General features: G+C 41.2%; 1 protein-coding gene and 1 long non-coding RNA gene across 6 annotated transcripts in view; one reads left to right on the top strand and one right to left on the bottom strand.

The window, feature by feature from the left end:
* Window positions 1–14221, top strand: part of LOC111833289 (voltage-dependent calcium channel subunit alpha-2/delta-1) — a 107555-nt gene extending 93334 nt beyond the window's left edge. For both annotated transcript variants that reach the window (XM_023791427.2, XM_072701722.1), the window contains 15 exons: window positions 436–533; window positions 1800–1881; window positions 2321–2383; window positions 3218–3321; window positions 3778–3861; window positions 4146–4213; window positions 4325–4363; window positions 4453–4524; window positions 5271–5420; window positions 5727–5779; window positions 5920–5975; window positions 6891–7011; window positions 7888–8000; window positions 8454–8536; window positions 10798–14221. In XM_023791427.2, the coding sequence (XP_023647195.1) occupies window positions 436–533; window positions 1800–1881; window positions 2321–2383; window positions 3218–3321; window positions 3778–3861; window positions 4146–4213; window positions 4325–4363; window positions 4453–4524; window positions 5271–5420; window positions 5727–5779; window positions 5920–5975; window positions 6891–7011; window positions 7888–8000; window positions 8454–8536; window positions 10798–10914 (1303 nt within the window). In that variant the 3' untranslated portion in view covers window positions 10915–14221. The remainder of the gene's footprint in view (window positions 1–435; window positions 534–1799; window positions 1882–2320; window positions 2384–3217; window positions 3322–3777; window positions 3862–4145; window positions 4214–4324; window positions 4364–4452; window positions 4525–5270; window positions 5421–5726; window positions 5780–5919; window positions 5976–6890; window positions 7012–7887; window positions 8001–8453; window positions 8537–10797) is intronic.
* Window positions 4307–25873, bottom strand: LOC111833290 (uncharacterized). Of its 4 annotated transcripts, none has more exons than XR_011983388.1 (4): window positions 25706–25873; window positions 12207–12263; window positions 6981–7055; window positions 4307–4599 (listed from the first exon to the last, which is right to left on the bottom strand). It is a non-coding gene; the product is annotated as an uncharacterized lncRNA (long non-coding RNA). The 4 variants fall into 4 exon arrangements; XR_011983413.1 differs by lacking the exon at window positions 25706–25873 and adding an exon at window positions 24939–25205; XR_002835722.2 differs by lacking the exons at window positions 6981–7055; window positions 25706–25873 and adding an exon at window positions 24939–25205.
* Between the last annotated feature and the right edge of the window lie 111 nt (window positions 25874–25984).

The raw sequence follows: 25984 nt of genomic DNA, 5'->3' as shown, positions 1-25984 counted from the left end.
TACTCGTGTTAAACAGTAAAAACGTGTAGAAAGAGTAAGGGATCACACTGGCAGCCAAAAGCCCATATGTGTTTGTGCGTCGAGTCACGGGGGGACTCCAGCTAATCCCATTGCTTGGTTATGCTCCCTCCTTGGTTTGACTGAGCATGTTAAAATCAAGGAGTGGCAATTTTTTAAATTCTTCATAACCATATCAGAGAAGATTTAAGAGAAAAAAATTAATTCTGTCATTTTACATCTCAGTGTGCACCCCCTACTGCGTCATGCTTCCCTGAACTTTCATCTGCAGCAGCGTCGGATTAAAGCGGTTTTTGACTGTGTCCTTCACATTGACGGCATAAGATGTTCAAGGATGTTTTATATAGCAAGAAGGTCATGAATTATAATCATAAGGCCATAGTCATATGTGAGATAAGGAGGTCTCCCTTCCTGCAGAGAGTACTGCAAGGACCTGAAGTTGTCAGAAAACAACACCCAGTTTCTTTTGGACTTCAACGAGTACATAGACAGGAAGACGCCCAACAATCCGACATGTACGTACGTACACACGCATGTATGCTTGAGTGAGATGAATCCTCGGAGAGCTGTGGTGGACCAAAGCAGGTGGAGGAGTGGTGTTTGGTGACCCCACATTATGTATGTCTGTGTGTCTACCTGAACAAATAAAAACTTAATTTACACTTTTAATAACTATCTGAATATGAGAGCAGATATTCATATCTCACCAGAGTCAATGTATTACAGACTGTCTGAATCAATGACAAAGTCAGTATCACTCTGCTATAGTACCTTAACATAAATTGCTCTAGTAAAAACAAATACCAAGCTGTGTAAATTTAAATATGCTGCTTTGCATAGATGTTAATCTTGAATAATAATTAGTAGTTGTACAATAAAAATTATTTGTAGCAGATATTCTGAACATCACACTACCCCAATTCCTAGTGTCATTAAAATCACAACTGTCACTCTCCTAATATTGTGAATATGAATGCGTTAATTTAATCTGGGCAATTTATAACCCACTTTAGGCTTAAATTTAGTCATTGTTTATTTTTATATGAATTGTTTTGCCATTTCCCTGGAGAGGCCTAAATGTGTGCTGTTGAAAGATTTCTTCTCTGAAAGTAGTGTTTAATTTATTGAGACACTTAGGTTTTCTTTCCCCCATATATCCTTTTGAAGAATCTGTTTGAAGATCAAGCAGACCATGAAATTGATTTAGAAAAAGTAAAATGTGTGATGTATTAAGTCCAATTGTATACAAAGACCTCAAAGCTATATTCTGATAGACCGTGGTAGTAAAGAGCAGAATAATATAGATGTAAGATTTGCACAATGTTTTTTTTTTTCTTAAGATGTAATAGTTAGGTGAGCGCCATTAGCTTTTAACCTGAAATGTGTTGACGAGAAATCACATACAGCCTCAGAGCTGCGAGAACTCAGTTCTGTGCTTTTGCCGTTCGTATGTTACTCCCTAATGAGTAAAAGGTTTCAGTGGAGAGTTTGTGCTGTGTGTCATAAAGAGGTCACTCGTCTGCTATATTTAGTTGCTTGACTGACACTTTTACTTGTGCCGATTTTTTGTCGATTTACACAGCAGGGTATTTTACAGGTCCAATTTAGGGTAAGTGCCTTTTTCAAGGTTACGACATTAGAGTCCTGGCTGGGATTTGACCCGGTAACCTTCGGATAATGGGTCTGTGTTCTTTACCTATCATGCTACCTGCTGCTTGCCCTGGCCGTGTCTCTTAATTACTTATAGAAATCCAAGCTGGGTCTGTCTGTTTCCCCTTCAGGCAAGACTGCCCTGATCAACAGGCTGCTCCTGGATGCTGGGTTAACGAGTGAGCTGGTGAAGGTCTGGAAGATGCAACAAGTGTAAGCTGCAATACTTTACTTCTATTGATGAGTTCAAATCTAAATTAAAGAGCCACCATTTTTTCTCTTGCTTTCAACTCAATTTGAGCTTCTAAGGTTTTTGTCAAATCTACTTTTAAGCTACTTAGAACTTATTTTAGTTACCCCTTCTTTTTTTCGGTTGATTATTGTTTTACATTTCCTTTGAGTTTAAATTTTATTTTAATTTTTATATTTTAATTTTATTTCTTGTTACACATTTTCATGTTATTTTACATATTTTATCAAGCTATTCATGTTATTTATTTATATATTTTACTCTGTATGTAGTATCTGTTAGTTAATTGTTTCTAAACTGGAAAGGTGTAAGCATGGCATTCCCTTTTTGAGTGAAGTAGTTCTTAATTTTTAATGTGTTGGGGATTGTGGTGTAATCAGTAATGAAGATCTCCCCATGCAGAGATGGTGTCCTTGCCAGATTTGTTGCTACCAATGGAGGAATCACGCGGGTTTACCCAAAGAGGTACTCCTTGCTTGCCCTCACCTTGTTCATATTCAGAGGTCCCGTGGCATGAAAAGCCTTGAACTGATGGTATCTGTTTACCTCTCATTCTGGTTTCCATCTTTCCATATGGGTCAAAAGACTCCATTACCCACTCTAAGGCCTTTTGTGTGTCATTCTTGATCTTCTTTATTAGGTCATGTTGGCAGGGCAGAAAAAGATGGCGATAAATTTGCCCCATTCAGATTCATTGCTTTGATTCTTCCTGTCCTTCCTCTTCCTGTTTCTCTTGTATCTGCGCCTCCTGTTTCTCTCAACCTTTTCTTCTTCCATGTGCACATCTACGTATGCAAGAATTTGTTGAATTAGAGCTGAGGTAATGATGAGATGAAGTTCTTTCAGAGGGAAACCACATTGCAATTTCTTGGGATGTGAAATTTGCTGAACCTTTCACTTTGTAAACGAAACCCTTTGCATTGACCCTAGGAGTTAATCTGCTTCCTCAAGATCGTTCTGCAGTGTGTTTTGATGCTCCTGTTATTCTCAGTATTGTATGGCTAATTGATGGTTGTAGCCTTAAAAGCTACCATTGTCATTCTGTCATGCTTCAGCCTTGCTCTGAAGCAGATCTCGCCATTCTTTAGCCTCAGTGTGTAGAGCTGTTAGAGTATTTATAGGACCCACAGCCAAAGATGTGGTATGTCTAAAGTTCGACTGCTGTCTTTTTAGAAACTCTGTTTTCCCAGAATTTGGTTATTTGCATCACATGACTTTAGTTTTGGGAGTACTTTAACCTTTTGTATCTGTACCCTGATTCCGGACACTTTTTTCTCTCTCTCTCCCCTTTGCACACAGCTCTGGGGATATCTGGACAGAGAACACAGAGATGTATGAGTCGAGCTTCTACAAGCGGAGTCTGGATAATGACGGTTTCATCTTCACAGCACCGTATTTCAACAGTACGTTATGTGGCAGGACTTGCAGGTGTCCTCTGTATTTTCCGTGTGTTATTAATTTGTAATTGGTCCATAGGAGTGTGCATACGTCCATACCACTGGCCCCTCAGGGCTGACTGTGTCCTGAGGTTGTGTTGCTGCCAGACACATACACAGAGTGAGGTGCGGGACGCCAGCTGTGTCCAGGGTTCTACTGGGGGAACAGCTGCATTTTCACTCAGAAACCCCCAAATCCCCCTGCCCCACACCAACACCACAGAGCACCCCGTCCCCAGCCACCACACCTTATTCCTGAGCTGGAGTTCGACAGTTTGGGTTGTGGTGGGAGAGATCAGACTTATATCCTTCCAAATCCCCCCCCCCCCTCCAAGTCCCAGATTTCTTTTTGAGCCTTTGGAGGTGGACATGCCCAGCACCACCAAGAGAGAGACAGATTTTAACATGCTCTTCTGTCCCCAGGAAGTGTGGATGTCTTTGAATCGGGCATCCTGGTCAGCAAAGCTGTGGAGGTGAACATAGGGGGAATCAAGATGAAACCAGCTGGTGAGAAGCCCCCGCGAGGCCATCCTGGGCCTGTCATCCACGCGGTGTAACCGAGGAAAGCCTCCCTGGGTTACAGCCAGCCGTTTGTAAATGCGCGACCGCCCGGCCATAATGTGTTTGACAGATCCGACCGTGCGGTCTGTTTTTACACAGTGTGAGCCAGAGGTGTGTAAAGCTGTCAGTCACACGCCGATACGGGCTGCGTTATCAGGCCTAGTCGGGGCCCCCTTTCAGCCGCCAAATCCACTCTCATTCTTTTTATGTTTTTTTCCCCCCGGCCACAGTTGTTGGCGTGAAGCTCAACGTCACGGCCTGGATGATGAGCTTCATGAATGCTACAATGAAGATTAACGTAAGGAGGGATTGTGCTTTGTTACCTATATACCCTTCAGATGCACGCATTAAGCGAGAGGAATGACACTGTCAAATAACATCAACATGTGAGTGTTTTCCTTCCCTTTAGTGCAAAGATGAGATCTGCGGTTGTGTGAAGAATGATAAGGTACATAAAACTTCCATGTGGAAAGAGGAAAATGGAATTAATCTCTTTCACAGCTCCCTCCCCCTTCACAGAGTGAATTCTCTTTACAGCATGTTGACTGTGTCATTCTGGATGATGGGGGCTTCTTGATGATGTCCAATCAGGATGAGTATATCTCTCAGGTGAGCCTGAGTCATATTCTGATCACATGCACGTCATCCATCATGTGTAGGTCTCCGTCACTCTCCTTCCGCAATCTGTTAAATAAATAACAATTGAAAGAAAACAAAGCTTATCACGGATGGGTGGATGGAAAATAAATCAGCAGCTTATTATTTTTGCAGGATTATTTTCATGAGGGCCAGAGTTCATTTTTATGAAGGAGAGCCAGTTATGAATCATATTTTAAAAATATTTCACAGCATATTCACTGTGAAGAACCATACCCCAAACAGTACACTAATCACTGAAGTATTGTCATATTATGGGATGGAAAAGATGGAAATGGTGATGGGAGGATTAAGGATTTCTTAAATGGCTGTTGGCCACCATCTGTGTTACCCAGGTGAGAGGTTTGTGGATTTATTTGCTGTATGCTCCCTACATTTCAAGAGGCGCTGGTCTTATTAATGAAAAGATTGAACACAACGTAACAAATGTTTGATGATGGAAAAACGTCACATTCAATCCATCAAGATGGAGTGTCTTTCTTCCTGAAGGCCCCTCTGCTAGATTGCAAAGCGGGACCAGAAACAGATGTCACATCCAATATGATACACAGATTTTCTTGAGTCAGATTCATGTGTCAGTGATGTTTTTTTCTTTTTTTTCTGTTTTGTTTTGATGCTGTCTCTGGATACCTCTCACAATATTCAAGGACTGAGAATCCGGTGCAAAACCGACCTGCTAATTTTCCCTTCCACCACAGATCGGACGCTTCTTCGGCGAGATCGATCCCATTCTCATGATCAACCTGGTGAACAACTCTTTGTACACCTTCAACAAGACCTACGACTACCAGTCGGTATGCACCCCAGCCCGGACTGGCAAGAGGGGAGCAGGCCGACGTGTCTTCGTGGTGAGTGTCCACTGCAGGGCTACTTGTCCTTAGTTTTGTTTGGATAATCTCTAACAGCGTAATTATGTTTAAATTATGTCACAAGATCACTTTTATTATGTCACATTCCTTGCACTTTGTAATGCAATAAATGAGTCAGATCCTCCCTTCATTTAGTTTCCAGAAGCAGATCCGGAAAATAATCAAAGTAATAATAAAATCAGCATAAAATGCAAATGTTAGAAATGGATCCCATTTTGGGAGGGGAGGGGGGGAGGAACCTAAATTTCCCTGCAAGGTCATCTTACATTTGTTAATCCTGTTCAGCCCACCATTGCGGAAATACTGAACTTGGGCTGGTGGGCCAGTACGACTGCTTGGTAAGTACCACTCCATTCGCAACCGACAAGTAGCCAAACCTTGAACCTCAACGCAAAACCAGAAGAAGGATATAGTCCTACATTATAAATAACCAGTCTCTTTTTAGCATGTAATCTTTCTCTTTCTCTTTCACCTCTAGGTCACTGTTGCAGCAGTTCCTCGTCGGTCTGGCGTTTCCAGAAACTCTGGTTGCAGGTGAGTTTGGAAGCGATTTATCAGGACGCTTTAAAATAACTTAAATCTTTCTTCGGGGTGTTTGAACCACTCTTTCTCTGTCGACAGACATGTGCGACGAATACAGCAATATATCCAGAAACTTAAAAAAAGGCTATCAATCTCCTGTGGTTTTTTTTTTGACACATCCTGGAGTTTCACTTATGACGTGATTTAATTTTTATTTTTTTTTACCTTGAGAAATTTTTATAGATTGTCTTGGATTTCAAAGAATGGGCATGATGTTATTTTGACAGGCTTTTAAAAATAGAATTAGTTTTATATGCCATATAAAATATATATTCAGAGTGGAACATAAAATATCCCCAGAAACGGGAACCACTGATGTCTAGTTTGTATGGCTACAGAACCAACAAATAAAGTATCTATTCGATCTCATGTTGAGCAGGTCTGTTTCATATTTTTGTTTTTAATGGTCAGCAAACACGTATGATATCTGTGTTGCGGACCACAAAGGACCGTATGGAATAGCGTTTACTGCCCCACTCAGGCTTGGAAGATGTGTTTATTGTGACCGGTGCTGATATTCAACAGCAGAACTCTCAGTAAAATCTACTGGCTCTGGGCTAATGGGAAGACCATTATGGGTAGTGTTCTGACAGCCTGTGTGTGTATTTTGTTTATATTACATTGTGGGGACCAAATGTTCCGCACAAATGTAATAAAAATCTGTTATTCCCACAAAGATCTGTGAACGCAATTGAAAAACTGAAAATGCCAAAAGTCTCGTATTTTGTTTGGTTACTTATGGTTAAGATTAGGGCTGGGTAGGGCTTAAGGTTGGGATTAGAGACTTTTCCCCATAGAAATGAATGGGGAGTCCCCACAAAGATATAATTACAAACTTGTATGTGTATGTCTACCCGCCTACCCAAGCCGACATGGATGATGAGGAGCCCATCCTCTTGGAGAGCTGCATCATGGAGCAGACTCAGTACTACTTTGAGAAGGATGATAAGACCTTGCCTGGAGTGCTTGACTGCGGAAACTGTTCCAGGTAGAGATGCCCCGTCACGGACAGCCTAGGTCTGGGGGGTGACCCTGCAAGTGGGAAATAGCAGCATCTTTGGCTAAATTGTGAACTTCAAGTCCAGAAGTATGGACTGCCACTGAGATAAGCACCTTCCCCTACTCCACTGGGTGAATTATTTAGCGGAAAAGTGATTACGATGTTTGTGTGTACAGACTGAGAGAATGATCTCTTCTCCCTAACTTGCCATTTGGTTCCTAAGCTTCCTGGATGTGGCTCTGCTTCTTTGCTCTCAAGGTCAGCGCACCTTGAGATGATAATTTGATGAGAGGTTGCACGGGAAGTGGACCTAGGTGCCCCATCAAACCATAAATATATCATTTGGAGGGCTTTTTTTGCAAACCCCTTGTATAGGGGAAGCTGTCTGGGGGGCTGGAAATACGACATTCCACGTGGAGCACCAGCAATGCTGCGTTCTCTCCTCCACATTAACGGTGTCGGGCGCATAAAATTTAACAGCCACCATAAAGAAGCGTCAAGTTCCAGAGCAGTCAACCACTGTGCTGATCTTTAAGTCATATAACTTCATCTGAACCCCATACCTGTATAAACATGGCACCCCCTTGACTGTTCATTACGGCAGGTCTGCAGTGAGACTGTGAAATCTTTAAATATGCGAACACTTCAGCTTCTGTACTAGACCAGTATGATGGACCTGCTCAGATTAAAGCGTCTGTTTGCAGATTTTCTTTGATATTTCTTTGTGAACCAAGCTTTGTTATGAATTTATCTTTAAAAGGATTCTTTTAGTTGCTTCATTAGCAAAAGAAGAGAAGATTTTGGAGAATGCTTATGGATGTCTGCTGTAATTCATCTGCAAAAAAAAAAAATTCTGTATTTCAGGATGTACTATGCTGAAAAGCTGGAGAACACTAATTTAGTATTCATCATCACCGATGCCAAGGGGACCTGCTTGTCATGTGACCCGAGACCTCTGATACAATCAGAGCAGCTGTGTATCCTTCCCGCACAGCACATCAAAGCACTAAAACCACATGTTATCGATTCCTCAACCTAAAAGTCACTTCTGTGGTCCAGGTATTTTTTTTTTGGTGGGGGGGGTTAGGGGTGCTGGAGACCATCCCCAGCTGCACTGGGCACAAGTTAGGGGACATACACAGAGGATGGGATGCCAGCCCATTATGGGGACATACACACACTATGGAAATTGCAATTTAGAGATGCTGATTCACCTGCAGAACATGCAAAGTCCACAAACCGAGCGAGGGTGGGATTTAAACTGCCAGCCTGGTTTATTAGCAGCAACTGTGCTCTTAATCAGAATTTGGGATGGACTGTTTATTAGGTCATGTGACATAAGGGCCAGGTCAAGGGCCACCTTTGGTTTTGAAACTCAGGCTTTTAGGGGCAACTAAAGATGGCCTATGTTTCCTGAACACTTGGTTTAGCCAAAGGCCCAAACCCTTGTGAACTTGCCAAGAATCCTAGATACAGAAAAGGACCGGACGTCTGTTTCGATAATGACATCAACGTAAGTTGCCCTCCTCAAAGGCAGAGAAAAAATCAGTCTGCAGATTTAATTGGTCATGTGACCGGGCTTCCCATGCCAGCCGTATTTCAGCTGCAGATCAGCTTCAAGCGTTGATTGTTTATGAATGCACCATGATTTTATCAAGCATTTCTTCCATTCTTTTCTGTAATTAAATAAATATCCAGCTTTCACACAATAAGACACCCCCTTCCTCTTTCTTAACCTTGAACCAGTTGAGCAGATTCAAATTAAGGGTCTTTTGTGTGAAATCTCGATTTTCTTGCTTACCTTGTTTCCTGAGCCTCCTTTTGGCCACATCACCCTTTGTGCCCTCGCTTCACTCTCAACTCTGCAGCCTGAAAAACTGTCTCATTCGCTCACCCTCTCTCTCTCTCTTTCTTTGCCGGTGGTGGCTGTTGCATGACATGTTCATTCCCCTCTCTGAGCCCTTTTCCTCCTCCACTGTACTCTCTCGCCGCTTTCGCATTTGCTGCCACTCGCATCCCCACATTGCTGATAGGATGAACCCATGTGCCCCGCCAGCCACGGCTCCGCCAACTCGGCCTCTGCACCGCTCTGCATTTCGCTGCCTGTGTTCTTGTGGTGTCAAGGGTCAGTGTCACCTCCGTCTGCTCTGTTTCAGGGTCTCATAGCTCTACCAGCATCTCAAGTCATAAGCCATAGTTCTGCGGATACTGTCTTTTTCATTGTCGTTAGTAACAGTACTAATGATAGTCTTAGTAGTAACTGGAACAACCTTAAAAGAGATATACAGTGGTACCTCGGTTCTTGAACTTAATCCGTTCCGGACTCCAGATCGAATCCTAAAAAGTTCGAGTTCTGATCGAATTTTTCCCATAAGAAATAATGGAAAACCAATTAATTGGTTCCCGGCCCCCCAAAATTACACCTAAATATGTTTTTTTTTTTTTTTTAGCATTTAAACACAAAATGAACAGGATAAAACAAGAGCAGCATTTTTTTCTTAATGGCTTCCAAAACGATAAAGATCTTATCCCAAAATTACCCCTGTCCTGCCCCAATCGTCCACTCCTTCCATGTGCCACGCCCCCTCGTTAACCTCGTGTGGGATCCCCATGTGATCAGCTGTTTCTGGTTGTTGTCATTAGTCCTCTGTATTAAGTCCGTGTTTCAGTTTGTTTCCCCAGTCCGGTCATTGGGTGCGTTCGACTTGCTTACAGCGCTGGCTTAAAGCAACGCATTCTGATCCTGACGCAATGAATTACGGTTAGATACATTGCGACCTCTCACCCGGCTGCACAAACTGGAACCGCCTCCATGACGACACACCTTTGCCCTTATTGGCTGAAGAGTTTAGTTACACGCATGACGTTTGTATCCCAGGCAGTTCCGATGCGTAATCTGCTATTTCTCCCGAATATCACATAAAGCAGTGAGAACTGGTTTTCAGTTAATTTACCTGGTAAAATAAAGTTTAAATAAATGACATAAATGCTGTAATAGTACACGTAAGTTAGTGGTTTATTTATTGTTAGTTACTGTAATGTTGCGCTGCTTTATTTGGTTAATCGTCCAGTCTGTGAAGAAGGCATTCAAATAAGAATTGCATTGTAGTATGACTCATTTCCTGGCGCGTGCAATTTATATTAGGTCAGCGTTCATGGTTCAACTTCTGATATTCAGATCGAGTTCTAGGTCAAACTGGTTTGTTCAACTTTCAAGAAATTCAAGTTCTAGTGAGTTCGAGAACCGAGATACCACTGTATATGCAAATTTAAGGCAATGAATCATCATGATATTAAACATCGATTTCTATTACATTCTTGAATTTTGTTTGTGAATGGTATTTTAAATCCTGTTTGCCTTATTGCCTGGTGTCTTTTCATAGTCTCTGTCTGTTGACTGGCTGTGTATTGCATGTATATATGGAATTTTAATTCCCAGTGTAGCTGACATGCTAGCTTCGCATTCAGTGAACTGAAAGGCACGGAGAAGCATGCTAGCTAGGCTCCTTCCTCTGGCTCCAGCAGCTAACGTTAACTGCATTTTTTATTTACCACTCAAAACACTGGGGGCTCCCTGTCCGAATTTTCTGGCAGGTCACCTCTGGACCGTCCATCTGACTTCTTCCGTGGCTGGCTCTGGTAACAGGGAAGCTTGTAATCTAGACCTGGAGTGTTTGGTTTGCAGAGTAGAGACGAATAGAGCATAGGGTAGGAAGACTAAATACACAGCAAAAGCGTGATTCCTGACCATGGCTTTTTCCATGCTGGTAACAGGAGGACGACTCCGACTGTGGGAGCGGCTCCAGACTAACCCCGTCACTTTGGCTTGTGATGGGACTCCAGCTGGTCCTGCTCTGGATCCTGACTGGATCGAGACATTACCCATCATGACCCCGGAGCCTCAGGCTGAGGTCCGCAGAGTTGTGTGCATTTCAAACCCTGCCAAAACTTTTCTTTCTGAGGTTCCGCGTCGATGTGGGTTAGAAAGGAGGACATAAAAAAAAAAAAGATGACACCCAGGAATTCAGTGACTCTCTGTGCTCCCAGCCTTTCTACAGCCTAGGTTGGCTATTGGGGGCGGGGTGCTTCGAGGCCGAGAGTCCCCACCAAGGAGTGGACCGCCTTATCCCATAGGGGGAGGATGAGAAGTGAAGCTGCCTCATTCACATCTTAGAGTTTTTGGTGTGTTTCTTTTTTTTAAAAAAAAAAAACAGATACTATAAAACTGCCAGACATTTCCAGTAGAAAGATGTTATCTCCATAGACATTGTACCGTGATATGGTTTCTAAATCTTTTTCATTTTGTTTTTTTTGTGTGTTGAGCTTAGAATGGCTTAACTCAATATTTTGTGATTTAGGACTGACTGACTGACTATAAACCTGGAAAAAAAAAGAGATCAGGTGCTGGTGAGACATTCAGAAAAGAGTCACACTGACCTTGATCAAAAAGTGACATCCCTCGTCAAAAACAAGATCATCATGTAATTATGAATCAGTTGTCATTCATAAGATGTGAGCTGCAGTTCATGGCCGGCTATCCTTTGTAACTGTGACCACGGTCACTTTGGCGGTAACAAGCTGTGTGTTTTTACGCTTCTGGTTCCCGTCCTGAGCTGTAGCTGTGGACCATACCTCTGGAGATCAAGGCCTTTTCAGAACACCAAACCTAATCTCCGATTCATGTTGATACAATCACAGTGAAAAAGATCACAATTTCTTTGGTGTGCAATCAATATAAATATTCAAAGGCAGCCAAACACATTACTTATATTTAATTGTTCAGTTGATAACAGCTATTTGAGTTGTTGATGAAAATATTTTTTTGTATATTTTTTTCTTGTATGAAAGGGATTTCTGCATGCAAATGTTTGCTTGTTTTGTTTTTTTATTGTAACTGTGAGTGCAATAAAATGGTATACTGTATAGAAACCTGAGTTAAAGGGAATTGTTTTCTGCATAATTATTTTATGCAGCTACTTGCTAATGTTATTTAAAAAATGGATTATTTGAGTTTTCTTGTAAGGCACTATGCCATGTGAGCAAGGCATGCCTTACGTAATTAAAAGCTGTGAAACCTATCATGCAGAAACAGATGTTAAAAAAGTTATGAATATCAGCCCCAGACAGTCAAAATTAATTCTGTTGTTCATCTTAATGTTACTTCTAGAAATAAGATTTCTCACCTTCTTGACATCTTCTCTCTGATTTCTTCCATTATTTTTAAGGCTTTCCACACCTTGCTGTAAGAAATACATTGGCCCATGGGGAGTTAGTCTCAACAAATGTTCTGAGTGTGGAATCACTCATGTTGACTTGTCCTTCACCATATAATGACTGATTTATCCAGTGTAATTACCATTTTTGTTTTTGCTCAAGTAAGATCTGTGTCCCTGCATACAAATCTCAGACCTTTTCAGAATTACAATTAGGACCAGATTTATGTATCCTAGGGTTTCTGAGCAATCATTTTGGTGCCTCTTTGAGCCACTTGATTAGGTGGATTTTTTTTCCCAGACTGGAAAGGCCTGCCTCCCCATCTTTGTTACAACACTGTCAGACTTTGATGCCGTTGGGGTTAAAGACACACCTTCACAGTCACTGCTACCTGCCTTTTCCTCCATTCATTTTTTGAGAGAAAAAAAAAACGCTCTTTAGAGACCAGGTGAATATTAGGCGATTGCTTATGTCTGTCATGCTGGTATTTACATTTTAAGGGTTAAAACTGCTAGTCTTCATATTTGTTTGAATGGTTTAACTGTTGGGAAATTAATGACAAGGACTGGCCAAGCAAGTCACAGTGACTGACTCAAGCGACCACTGGGGTCGGCAGCTTTCAACAAGTCTGGAAGTATTTATGAATAGTTCATGCATAAGTTCTGGTGAATGTGGAAGAATAGACACAAAAAAACCGCACAGATAGCCCCCCAGGCAACTGCAAAAACATTCATTCTCTTTTATGAAACCACATGATTGCAGGGTGAATTTGCGAGCCCTTGCCGCCCATACAGCGCACATCTCCCTTTTAATCCACTTCCATAACAATTGCAGAAAAGGAAACGAGGAGAGTGCTCACTTCATCCACTCATCCCCTGCACGGGGTTACAGTGGCCTTGCTGCAGCTCATAGTCCTCCCCAACTCTGAAAATCATTTACACGACTGGAGCCAAAACAGCCCTCACAATAACATCTGGACATTTAATATCATTTAGAAAAGGCTGTTGTGGATTGCTTGTTCATAGTTTTTTTTTTTTTTTGTTTCGTTTTGTTTCACAACTTAAACACATAAACACACTGTAAAAAAGATGGCTACTTCTGTGTTTCTCTAGAAATGAGGATGATTATACGTGCCACACAATAATCCCACAAGAACACCAGACATATGGCAGGCCTTATGGTGGGGATGTCCTGTGACATGAGGGCAATTTCTGACCACGCTGTAACATAACTGCATGATGTGACTGACAAGCCCTGTACATGTACTCCTGCGTCGGTGTTTCGATTAACGTAAGTATAACACACTGAATATCGTTATGAAGCCTGTGTGCTTTCCTCTCTATATATGCATCAGCTCTACTGCCAATCTCCTGAAATGGACAGCATTCCTGTTTCTTTAGCTGTGTGAAGTGGGGCCAAGTTATGTTGCCTCTGAAATAAGCTGACAAAGATTAAGAAAAGAAAATTTGGAGAAGTGGGTGGGAGGTCTAGAATAAAGTCACTAAATCTAAAGTCACTAAAGGCCTACCATGCAGAATTATTATTGTTGTTGCTATTATTATTATTATTATTCTTCTTATTATTATTATTATTAACTACTGTCAGTACTAAAATCAGATGCTGTCCATTCAGGATCAAATGTAGTGATGCAAGTGAAAATGTTCTCGATGCTGTTGATGCTCTTCGTGTGGAATGTCAGGGTCGTGCTTTCCCCCCAGACTGTTCTATTGAGATGCTCGGTATGTGTTTTGACCGATTCCCCCCCCCCCGCCCCCCGGCTACTGGCTGGACACCTCATCCTCCCCTAACTGTGCTTTAATACATAACACTTTTGTGGAACTTGACTAGCCTGAATCGATTTTGTATAAATTTGTACAATAAAACAATTAAACAAACGAGAAAATAATAATGTTTATAATCTTAGAGGTGTGTCAGTTCTTGTGCAAATGGCATATTCAGAATAAAGGTTTTATCAGTAATATCAGTAATTGCATAGCCTGTTATTACTCTGTTGTATACTGTCTCACAAAAGGCTGTGTTTTGGTTGAAAAACTGAAATATTCACTTGTGGTCATGTGACCACAATCCTTGCTGGTCTCCAGACAAGTGCATTTTAATCTGATCTCTCAGACAAAAAAAAAAACTTCTGGCAAATATAAAATATTCTCTGCAGTAACTCACTCTGGTCAGATGGGAAGAGAACAGGCCACCATCCAGCCTCACGTAGGTGGGGAACAAAAGAGCTAAGCATTCATCCGGGCACTACATTTCACTGGCTTGTGTTCATGTCTATAGAAGGATCTGGAAGCACTCGCCACCACTTCACAGGGGAATGCTTCATGTGGCCTGTTAACATGCACCTAAAGGATTTCCATTTTTTTCCATGGAATGTTTCAGACATTTTTGCTCTTTTGGCAAATAGACCATTTTTAATTTAGTATTGGCTCATAATATTAGAATAACAGCTTTCTGAAACTAGAAAATGGCCTTTGCAGACAAACGGTAACCTGTTAATATGAAATTACAGCTTTCTCAGACCTCTGCAGGAAATTCACTATTAGTGAGGCAGCCAGTTAAACTCGGTAGCTCTTTCATTGAAAAGGCAAAGCCATGTTGAACATACACTATAAATGATATGATAAAATGATGGTGGCCAAGTCCCAGGTGGGTTTCATTCAGTTCTGAAACGTCACATGCAGTAGCTTATAACTCCAAGACAAAACCAATCAAAATTCTCAGTGTTTTTTTTAATAATACCTTAATATTCCCTTGGGCAATCTACACACACATTCCATAGATCACAGGTGTCAGCGTCCTAGGCTTCTATAGAACTTAGTTTACCTCTCCCATGAAAATTGCTGTTACTTACGCAGACATGTAGCATTTCTTACCAGATGCGAATTGGCTATAAACAGGGTGGGTTCTTTGGCAGAAAAACAGATCCTGAGTGACCAAGGACCTTGGCGGAGATCTTCTAAGTGCATTTCTAGCAGAGGAATGCCCACACAAGAAGCTGGCAAATCACTAGGTCCTTAGGGCTAATAGAAGTATGAAGGAGTTATTTCCTGTTTTCACTGAGTGTTCTTGCCCAACTTCTGCTTACCCTAGGGAATTTATTGAGTGCCTGAAAAAGGCACTCCTCGATTTTTAAACAAAGCTTTTATGGTTTGCTCATAATGAGTGGCTTCTTCTGTCGTCAGCACTACATCTTCCTGATAGGTTCTTAAGAGTTATTCTGGAGGACAGGGAGCAGGTTGCCCATTTGTTTGACGTGAGAAAGTCCAGATGTTTGACTTCTCGGTCCCAGTTTGAAAAGCCACACAAGGATGGTCGTATTTCTACCTTGGTTACTTTCTAGATGTTATCTGTGCTTTCAGCTGGCATGGTGCTTGGTGTACTTGGCTGTGTCAGAGATCGTGACCTAGGGTCATAGTAAAATGATATGCTTTTCAGCAGGAAGTCACTTGTATTGCATCACTGACTTTCAGCCACATACTGACATCAGTCAAATCAACAAGGCCGCAGAGATTTGCGGGTTTCACACAGGGATTTGCAGGTTGTTTTTGTTGGGTCCCTCTTGGGACCTGTGATGAGATTATTTATACTGATGAAAATGAAGTCGCTTTGATCTGGTACACTTTCACCTCATTTGACTGCTGACAGTTCAGAATAAAAATTAACAGAAAAAAAAGAAAGAAAAGCTGAATGTCAGCATACCTCAGATCTACCTTTTTTTGAGACTATGAAGTTGTGATCTTGAAAAGCAGCTTCTCCTGAGAAACTAACTAAAGACCTCATCTTTTTCTCATTAGATGGAGCCAAGAAATTCCATGGCAGATGGTCTATGTTAAATGTATTTCTCAAGCACAAGATTCAATATTCATGGAATATTCCAGGACTTCGTTTAATAATGTTAGGATCGATGTGTCCTCTTCCTCCAATGAACCTCGTGCATGAGTCAATTTCTGTCCCCAAAACGGTGGTGTGATGTGATCCTGTAGCAATGTCCATAGTGAAAAAATCAAGAGTCTAAAAATACCAAGAAGTACTTTTTTATCATTTAGCGCAACTAAAACATCTGTAGACTGAGAGCAGTCAAAAGACCACCAAGAAAAAGTTCCAGACTTTGGAATGAAATCGAAAAAGCCTGTGTTCTTATTTCACATGTTTGACTCAATATGGGGTCGGGTTTAAACATTCTTGCACCAGTGACTGGCCAGGAGAGTGATTACAAACCTCGCCTAACCACATGAACATGACCACATAATCACTTTATGTCATCTGCTCCACTTGATTGCAAGCTTCTCCATGAGACAGCAAATGTCCAGTCACAAAGGGTATTCTTTTTCCAATCAACATGAGCGGTAAGACCCCATGTGACATGCTCTGCTTAATTTACATCTTAGGCCCATAAAATGAATTCAAGGTCCATTCTTCATCTATAGCTCAATGATCAAGTTTCATTGTACACCCCCACCATACAGCAAACAGGAAGTTCTAAAAACATCTGTCATGATGACAAGCCTGAATGGAGACTTCTGGCTGTTATCAGTATCACTAGCTTTTGTAAGGACCAATAATAGTAGGCGTATGAGGAATTTGGGGTAACAGTGGGGGAAGGGCACATATTATGGAACATTCAACCAAATTTAGGAAAGAAAAACGATGCCCTTTTTTGGAATATACATCCAGGAGTAGTGGAATAATATTTCTCAAACATTTATTTAGTAAATACTTCCTTGCAATGAAGATGTTTCCCATGACTTCGCAAATATAAAATGCTTGGCTGTTGAAGTTCCATTGTAATTGCAAATGTAAATGTATTTCTATGGTGTTCTCCTTTACCTCGATACTTCAACACACACAGAGCAGAATGTTCTGGAATTTGAGCTTCCTATGATAATAAACAAGCCCCTATTCCAGCATTTGGATTTCTTGTAAACTGTTGTGTTGTGTCTGGAAGCAATGCAAACACAGCAGAGTGAGAGTACATGGGAGCCATTGTCACCTGGCGTGAGTTAAAAGGACACAAATCCAAGGGGGAGGTCAAGGTGATGGGGGAGGGAGGTTTTGAGGAATGGGCACTTGCAGCTCTCATCGAGGTAGAGGCTGGGTCCCCCCCGAGGCGACATGACCTGGAGACACAGATACTGCTGCGCTACTCAGGCCCCCCCATCTCGCTGGCCGTTCAGGTAATTACAACCATGTGGGACTATCCCAGAAGCTACATGCACATTCACTCCCTGAATAAATAACAGCTACATGAAGGCCAGCTCATCCATGATGCGGAGGTGAAGTCTCTTGACTCGTATGCTGGGTATGCAGCGTTTTGAGATACGCGTGGTCACCATTAATGCAGCCCTGTCTCAGTTTCCATACCAGTTTCCCTTCAAAGCATCTACGGCAGCAATAATTCAAAACAATACAGTTCACAGCTGTCCAGTCCTGGTTCATCAAGAGGCAATCAGCCGGGAGAGGTAAGAACCGGAGTTTTCCATGGCAAAAGCCAAAGGCGTGAGCCCACTTGATGCTGTATGTGCTCTCCTGGGACAATAAGGCGATGAAATTTCTCCAGTTAAGAGGGAAATAGGATTAAATCTTAAATCTAATTGCATTTTTTTTATTTTATTTTGGGCAAACAAAAAAAAAATACCTGGCTTTAGTTCTTCTGCAGACCAACAGAGGACAATCAAGGCCTCTTACTAGACACACTTGGCAAGGATGAAATTCTGGGTCTGTGTAGGTAATATAGAATGACTAATACAGAATGATTTTTCTTTTTTTTTTTCCCTTTTCTATTTTCCCAGACTTTATGTGAAAGTGAATTTTGTTCTAGATTACTTGTGAATTGATTGAAAAATGTGACACAAATAACAGACATTTTAGGAGCCAACACACCATTTGTAATAGGGGAATCAGTCACATGTTTTCATTGCAAAATCTATGTATCAGTCTGGCTTCAGTGAATGTCTGAATCAGTATGAACCATAATGATTAAAGAAAAGCCGTATGTGAATGGGGCAGAGGAAATGGTACTGCACAGTTCAAAACGTATGTGGACTAAAAAAAGCGTTTATCTTGAACTTTAGATTAAGGAGTCCCTCACAAAATTAGTACATGGATTGAATGTGGAGTGGAAACCATAGATTTCTGTATTATAAATAAGAAAGGTTCTTCACTGAAAATGATTGGAAAGCAAAACATGTTCCTTTTCTGGGACATGTAGCTGGGTAAAATGTTAAAATGTCAGAGATAATTAGTAATTCAGTGGAGAAGAATTGGGGAATAAAGCAGTTTGCTTAGAGAACAATATGTTGTCCTGATTATGATGTCCACACTTTTCCTTGAGAAACTGCTGGTTAATATTTTTCCACAGCATCTCGACACATATTTGTTTTTGCTGACCCCTCTGCTTCCCCTCTCTTCTCTTGGCAGTCCCCTAAACTTTGGTCATGCTCGGCCTGCCCTCTGTGAGGGGGCTGGGGGTCACCCTGACGTTCAGGTAATTTGCTGCTGGTGAAACCCTATACCGGCTCAGGGACCTGTAGGACAAATCTCTTCAAAGCTTCAGGAAATCAGTGACCATCCCCGGGGCTTCCAAATCCTCGGATCAGAGTTAATAACACTGCACCAAAACAAAATAAATTACACCGTTTCCTTGAGGTGACTTTAAAGTTTAACACTAGGGAGAAGGCTGTAATTTATTTGTTGCATTCTGTCACATATGGTATGAATTAACTGGCAGTGAGTGTGTTGAGAAGTACTGTGGCTTCAACACTAACAGTATTGTTATGTGGTTTTATTGTCCACAGAGTTTAGGCTTGAAAGGCCTCAAATTGGGTTCTGGGTATTTGACTCAATTGTGCTTTTTCTGGAAGGAAGGGGGCCATACATTACCACAGCCGTTCTTTAGGAGGTCCTGTCAACAGCGGCATTGGCTATTGTGATCCCATGCTGTGTCGGCAGACTTTACATGAAATGCCTTGAAAGGCCGTTCTCATTAATTCTGACTTACCAGCGTTCCAGTCTTCATGGACGCCGTTTGGTCAGTTTGGCGTTGCAGCTGCATGTATAATGATGATATACTGTGGCTTAACCTTCGTGCAGATGAGTGCGCGTGTGGGTGAAATGTTAACTATGTACAATGTCACCCAGACTGTCAAAACCGGCAGGGTGCCACTGAATATACAAATCACTGCCTGCATACCACACCAGCACTAAACAACATGTAGATTTAGGTGAGATTATGTCCCATTAATGGGGCAGATTGGTTGTGCTTGCTACATGACTACTGTGAGTTAAATTTCCAACAAACAAAAAAATGTTACCAGCAAACCTTCTAATGATTCCGGATGTTTCAGCAGAGTTTGCCTGCTAACAACTTAAACACTGGACAAGCTGAATATAGAAACATGCTGTCCAGATAACACCACCGAAATGGGTGAAATGGAGACACTCGCCCAATCTTGGGCAATACATGTAATATGCAAATGAAAGTTACAACCACATCTCCTGGCTATAGGATAGCTCTACTGTATTTTACAAATATCCAATCTGACCCATTTTAGGTAATTGCTGCTGATGAAAACTGTAGTCATGAACTATGACCCAGTGGCAGACATGGCACTCCCTGGGTTTGAATCCCATCTTCAGCTGTGTGCGTGTGTCCCATTTTTGCATGTCTCCCATTTTGTTCTGTGACTTTTCCTCCCACAGTCCAAAAACATGTGGTTTGATTTGGTGACTTTAAATTGGCAATAGTTTTTGACTGAGATTTATGTATGTGTACTTTTTTGGACTGGTATACTCTCTCTCATGCCCTGTGCTTCTGGAATAAGTTCTTGATTCACTGTGGCCATTGACTGGATATGTGATTATGGAAACACAATACACACGAAATATACCCAAGATTCAGAAATTGTCCTTAAAGAATGAAATGTCCATAAGGGCTGTAACTAGTTTTCAAAGTCCCACATTAATTATAGGTTAAGTCACAAATCCAGATAAAAATGTTCAATTAAGTAGAGATTCATCTCTAGTTAATAAAAAACTGGCACACAAAACCAGCAAGCTTCTTAGCAGATGACTCCATGCTCAGATACTTTAACATCCCCTTCACAGCACAGACACCATTTTATCACATTATCACCTCTAGTACTGAAGATGCATCTGCATTCTCAATGGATTTATGCACACAGAGCTCCCTTCAGCCCATTTTGTGAAATACCTGAACATGACATCTTAATGCATCAGTGGGATTTTGTGTTTTTTTCCCCTGTGTACGTTTGTCCAGCATTAGCCTATTCTTCTCTCTCATCTCCTTCCAGTGGGTGACAATGAGCAATCCCCCCTGTCCAGACCTGAAGTAAATCTCACCAGAGAGAAAACATCCTTTGGTTATTCCTGCATCATCAAATCCCAGGGCAAAGGGGAGGGAGGCTTCATTGATTTCTCTGGCCAGTATGAGCTGGACAACGGAAGGTGCCACCTGGTGGCAGAACCTGCTCTCCAGGTGAGCCTGGAGGTAGCACTAAACTAGCATACACAGGCTCTTCTTGGTTTTAGCTAGAGGCAAAAGACATCCACAACAGTGTGCGGAAGTCCTTAATCTTGTAATTACAGTTGTATCCACATTTGGATGGATTGAAAGTCTAGTGTCATGTTCACTTTGTCAATCAGTGACATAAAGGATTGTCCATATCACAGAAAATGCACAGACTGATCTAATTTGATTTGTAATTGACTCAAGGGACAATTTTGGGCAAATTGGCCCCTTATAAGTGTGGGTTTTATGGACTTCTACGTGTTTCTTTCTAAAAAAGCAATTTATTATGTTCCCATGCGAGCCTGATGTTGCCAAGCAAAATCCCATTTAGACATGTCATGGCAATTCCTAATGACACATCATGCAATGGAAATAAGAGACTGTCGTTATGGTATTTAACGTTTAATTTTTTTCATGGTCTACTGTGAATCCATTATTCAAAGTGGATTATCTGATTTGCCAAATACAATTTGCATAACAAGAGTAAATGAGCAAAATAACCAACAGGCAAAGGGCACCTCCAAAAACATCTTTCATACCCCAGTGGGAGAATAGTATGAGCAAATGTTAACGGAATTCTACATTGAATATACAGTCTATTGAAATTAAAGGTGCACTGATCCCACTTTTTCAGTGCTGATACGATCCCGATATCTGAACAGAGGGTATCGGCCTATTTGAGTACTGATCCGGTTACCAGAGCTCTTTTTAAACTAGTAAATACAAATGAAAAAAAGTGTATGCCAAAAAAGCTTTGCTAATTAGGCTACTAGAAACATACATAATATACTGTTCCACCTCGTTTGTACATCTTCTTTTAAGAATTTGTGAAGCATTTGTAGCTCAGTTTCAATATCTTCCAAGTGAGTATACACAAGTGGTGAATGCTTAAAATGCCTCACACCGGCAATAACGTCACTTACACTTTGTGCAATAGCAGTCCTTCGTGTATTACATGCTATAGTGAGTGGCAAAACAGCCCAAGATAGCGACTCCCAAATCATCCATTGCTTTTTTCAAATTACTCTCATTGTCTAACAAACAGACATGTTTGTTAGTTTCCTTTGCAAGCACGCAAGACACATATTGTCACCTGAATGCCAAGAAAACACATCTAAAATGGGGGAAAGAAAAACTGACGTACGATTGATTGTACAAATTAATTTAACAAGAAATTGGAGTTATCTTTTTACAGACTGCTGAAAAATAAATAAGTAAGCATTGGAAGTGAATCGGTCACATATGGCCGATACCCAATCCGTCTAATTAGGTATGGATTGATGTCGATAATAATCCCGAAAAATAAAAGCTGAAGCAATTCCCTGTTCACTAGTAAACATACCTAAATAATAAATTGAATAATTATTATAACATTAAAGTAAATTCAGGCCAGAGATGGGGGCTCCAGTTTTTGACTCAAACTCGAGTCTCAGCAGCAGCACAACATCTTTAAAAGAGAAGATACTGTGGATAAAAAAGGTAAAAAGCATCAGTGGTGTGACTCTTTTTACAGCTGGGTGTCACAATACGCCTCATTAATATTTTAGGCTTTACTAATCTGCAAATTGGGGGTATAAGTAAGCATCCATACAGTACCAAAAAGCCAGTGTCTGGACCAATTTTTATGCCTGTTATCTAAAGCTCTGTACTCATACCGTATTTGTCGGCACTGATTTGTGACTTGACACAACTCTGAAACACTGCCAACTTATTTGTCACACTCCATTGGTAGATAATAACGCTATAGTTTATTTCATCTTTTTGTAGATTAGCGCAATATTAAGTGCAAATATTTCAAAAAATTTCGATGTGATATAATGCAGCCCTAGCTTCAGTGGAGTAGCTCCCATCATGTATTTTTTTAGGCCTCCAAGCATGCAGTGCTGGTGCACTACTGTATTTGCTTCTTCGGAAACAAAATATGGGGAGCAGAGACTAAGGTGCAGAAACACTAAATTTCGTGGAGTGGTGCAGAATTCCCCCACCTACTCACACAAGCAAAATCATACCCATCAGCCTAATGTTAGTGGTATAGCACAATGTTTTGTCCTGTATTTTTATCCTTTTTTTTGTCTGCCAGATCTCATCTCTTGAGGCAGGCCACACAAGACCAACAGGATTAAAGGGGACGTGAAAACATTATTTACAAGAGGGATCCCCTCTCTAAAAATCCTCACCGTGGGTGAAACTGGATTTAAAAAAAAAAAAGTAATCCAAATTACATTTTTCAGACAAATGTAGTGTCATCTTGTCCTAGTGTAGGATATGACATTATGAGGTTGGCTGGCTTGGAATTCATACATTAGGTCACATTAGCCGTTTTCACAGCAAAGTTCCAACACCTGGTTCCAGCTCACGAGTCGCAGGGCTGCCTCGTCCTGAAACTGTTGTAGCTCCTGGCCACTTTCACGTGTCTCTTTCACACCAAACAACAGTACCTGGGACCTTTATACTAAATAAGTACCAAAGATGCAAAAAGTTCATAGGTTAAAGTTCACACATAATTTCATACGAAACTACACTGCCATGCCAACACAATAAAGTCATTTTGTTAGTAATTTATTAGGTATTGGGGGATCAATTGTGATCAAAACAGGACACAGCCTTTTATTTATATTTTGTATGACCTGCAACAAGATTCTTATTAAATTTGTCCAGCAGTTTGATCTTTCATTTCCACAGAATAAGCAGTGCTGGCAAGTTTCACTGCCAGCACCAGCAATATTAGACAAAATTGTTTCGCGATAAAATTTTCCTTTGCAGAAATCTGGAGATGCAAGCAAAAATGTATTAATTGATGCATTAAAAGTAACTTGCGCACAAAAAAAAATCCATAAGCTCTTTTTCTTAACTTCCAAGTTAGCGCCAGTGTTTCTGGTTAACCAATCAGCAAGCTGTTGCTGTATGTTCCTCCCCAGTAATTCATGTTCGAACGAAAAATACCTAGTATTGGAGTAGTTACTAAAAAAGGGTTCCAGAACTGCCTCAAAGAAACTACAATCGGGTTACAACTGAACATCTCATGTAATTTATTGAATAATGTACTGAAAGTGAAAAACATTTACCAAAAGTCAAAACATTATAACACAGACCATCGCATGCCAGGGATCATCTGTATTTGCACCCTAACTAGCTCAAAAGTATATCATGCCCCAATTAACTCTGTAACATCACTAAGTTGAAGGGTAAAAAATATAATCAGCTCTGTAGCTAAGCAACATGTGGCCAACTGAAAGTGCCAAGGTCTGCTACTGAAGAGAAAGGGACTGCCTGAGTTCTCTCTGAGTTTATTGTTGTTATATATATATATATATATATATATATATAAACATCTCGTGGAGACAGTTCCACCACAATTATGTTCACCTGAGGGACGAAACAGTAAAAAGAAATACTGACAACCTTATCACACGTTGGTGGGAAATAAGGGAGAAAATGATTGGTGCTTAGGACGCCCCCCGTGACAAATAACTGTTAAAAGATTAAATGTATAAGAATCACTGCAAATCGCCATTTCTCGAGCCTTGGTTGTACTTTGTGGATACAATGAAGACTGACTGGAAATCTACACAAGCGACTCCTGACTCCTGATTGGCAGGGAAGTAAAAACCGCAACAATTTCACCGCAATGAAAATCCCGTATTGTTTTCACCTGATACTTTTACAGGTTTCGTATGTCACATATATTTGCGAGACTCGCTTCCCATGACAAAGTTTAGCTGAGGGCGTTTTCACACCTATAGTTCTGTTTCTCTGGTTCCAATCTGTTGATGAGTTTGTAAACTTGTAGCCTTTTCCCCGTCGGTTCGGTTTACACAGAGAAACACAGAAAAATCCAAGCGAAGCAACAATTCATCACTACACACCACGTGATAACGTTCATTCTGCTTATTGGTGAGATGTGTCTGAGGCGGGAGCAAGAAAGTAAATGCAGGAAGAAGGTCTTGTGTCCTGGGCTATGCCGTTGAACATCTCTCAACTTTATGAATTGTTACTTCATTTTTTTCACTTTCACACGGGACCGTTGAATAGACCGCTCAAGTCTTCTCTCCTTCAGCCGTTCACTGAATATTTTGAGAACTTTACAGTTTTTATGAGTTGTATTTAGAAACTGACAGATGTAGTCATCTGCCCAGATTTCAAGAAGGCAACTTACCTCGCTGCTAGACCAAGACCTAGCTAGGTTCATTTCCCCTTCTTCGCATAGCTGCTGCTACATGATTGCGTGCTCTGCCGCATCCCAGAATGCAAAGCACACCTGGCTACGGGAGCCCTTTAGCTCAAATTCGCGGAGTGGACCTGGAAGGCTGGAAGTTGGGTCGGATTGAGCTCGGGATACGTTCAGACCATAAACGAATCGCACCAGTGTTCGCTTGGGAACGGACCGAGAACACCTCCTCTCAAGGGTGTCAAGGTGCGGTTGTTTTGGTCTGCACCAGAGTGTGTGTTCACACCTGCACAAACGAATCGCGCTAAGGAGGAAATCGAACCAGTCTGTTTTAACCGGACTAAAAACTGCTGGTTACTTACACATTTATGTTGTTGAGTGAAGCGCTGGAAACGGGGAAATTGTGAAGAATTAATTTATCAAAAAGCGGAGTCATAACTGTTACTGAAAAATATAGAAAATACTAGTATATATTAATTAATATAATTATTGTTCATCTCCATAGACAGGGAGGGAACATGCTATGACGGAAAAAAAACGTACAACAATTTTCTGTTGTCTGCTCTTTTCAGTAGTGACATATTTCACCACAGAAAACACTGCACATCCATAGCACTGGAACTGCCCTGATATACCAGCAAGCTAACAGATAGATAACACCCCACAGGTGTTATTATTTTGCCCATCCATTATCTAGCGACGATTAAACAAAAAAAAATAAGAAATGACAGAATTTACTTGTCTGTGTTAAATACCTGTCCTCTTCTTCCTTTTATGGTGTTAAGCCCCGACAGGTTTTACTTCTTCGATTAGTTTCACTCTTAATGCCGCTTCAGATATACCTACGACGTTTTTTACATGCTAACCTAACAGTGTCCTCGACACCGTCCCCTCCATTACAACAGCGCGGTGCCCCGCTGTGACTTCCAAGGCAAAGTGAAATTGGCGGGCAAAATCGGCGATTGCTCAAAAGTTGGCGACCCACATCGCGCACGTGCACCGGCACTACAGAGGGCGCGAGTACTTCTAGGGGC

Source organism: Paramormyrops kingsleyae, chromosome 1 (genome assembly GCF_048594095.1).
Source record: "Paramormyrops kingsleyae isolate MSU_618 chromosome 1, PKINGS_0.4, whole genome shotgun sequence".
Lineage (NCBI taxonomy): Eukaryota > Metazoa > Chordata > Actinopteri > Osteoglossiformes > Mormyridae > Paramormyrops > Paramormyrops kingsleyae.
Note: the sequence above shows the minus strand (reverse complement) of the source record. Positions and strands in the feature narration are given on the sequence as shown.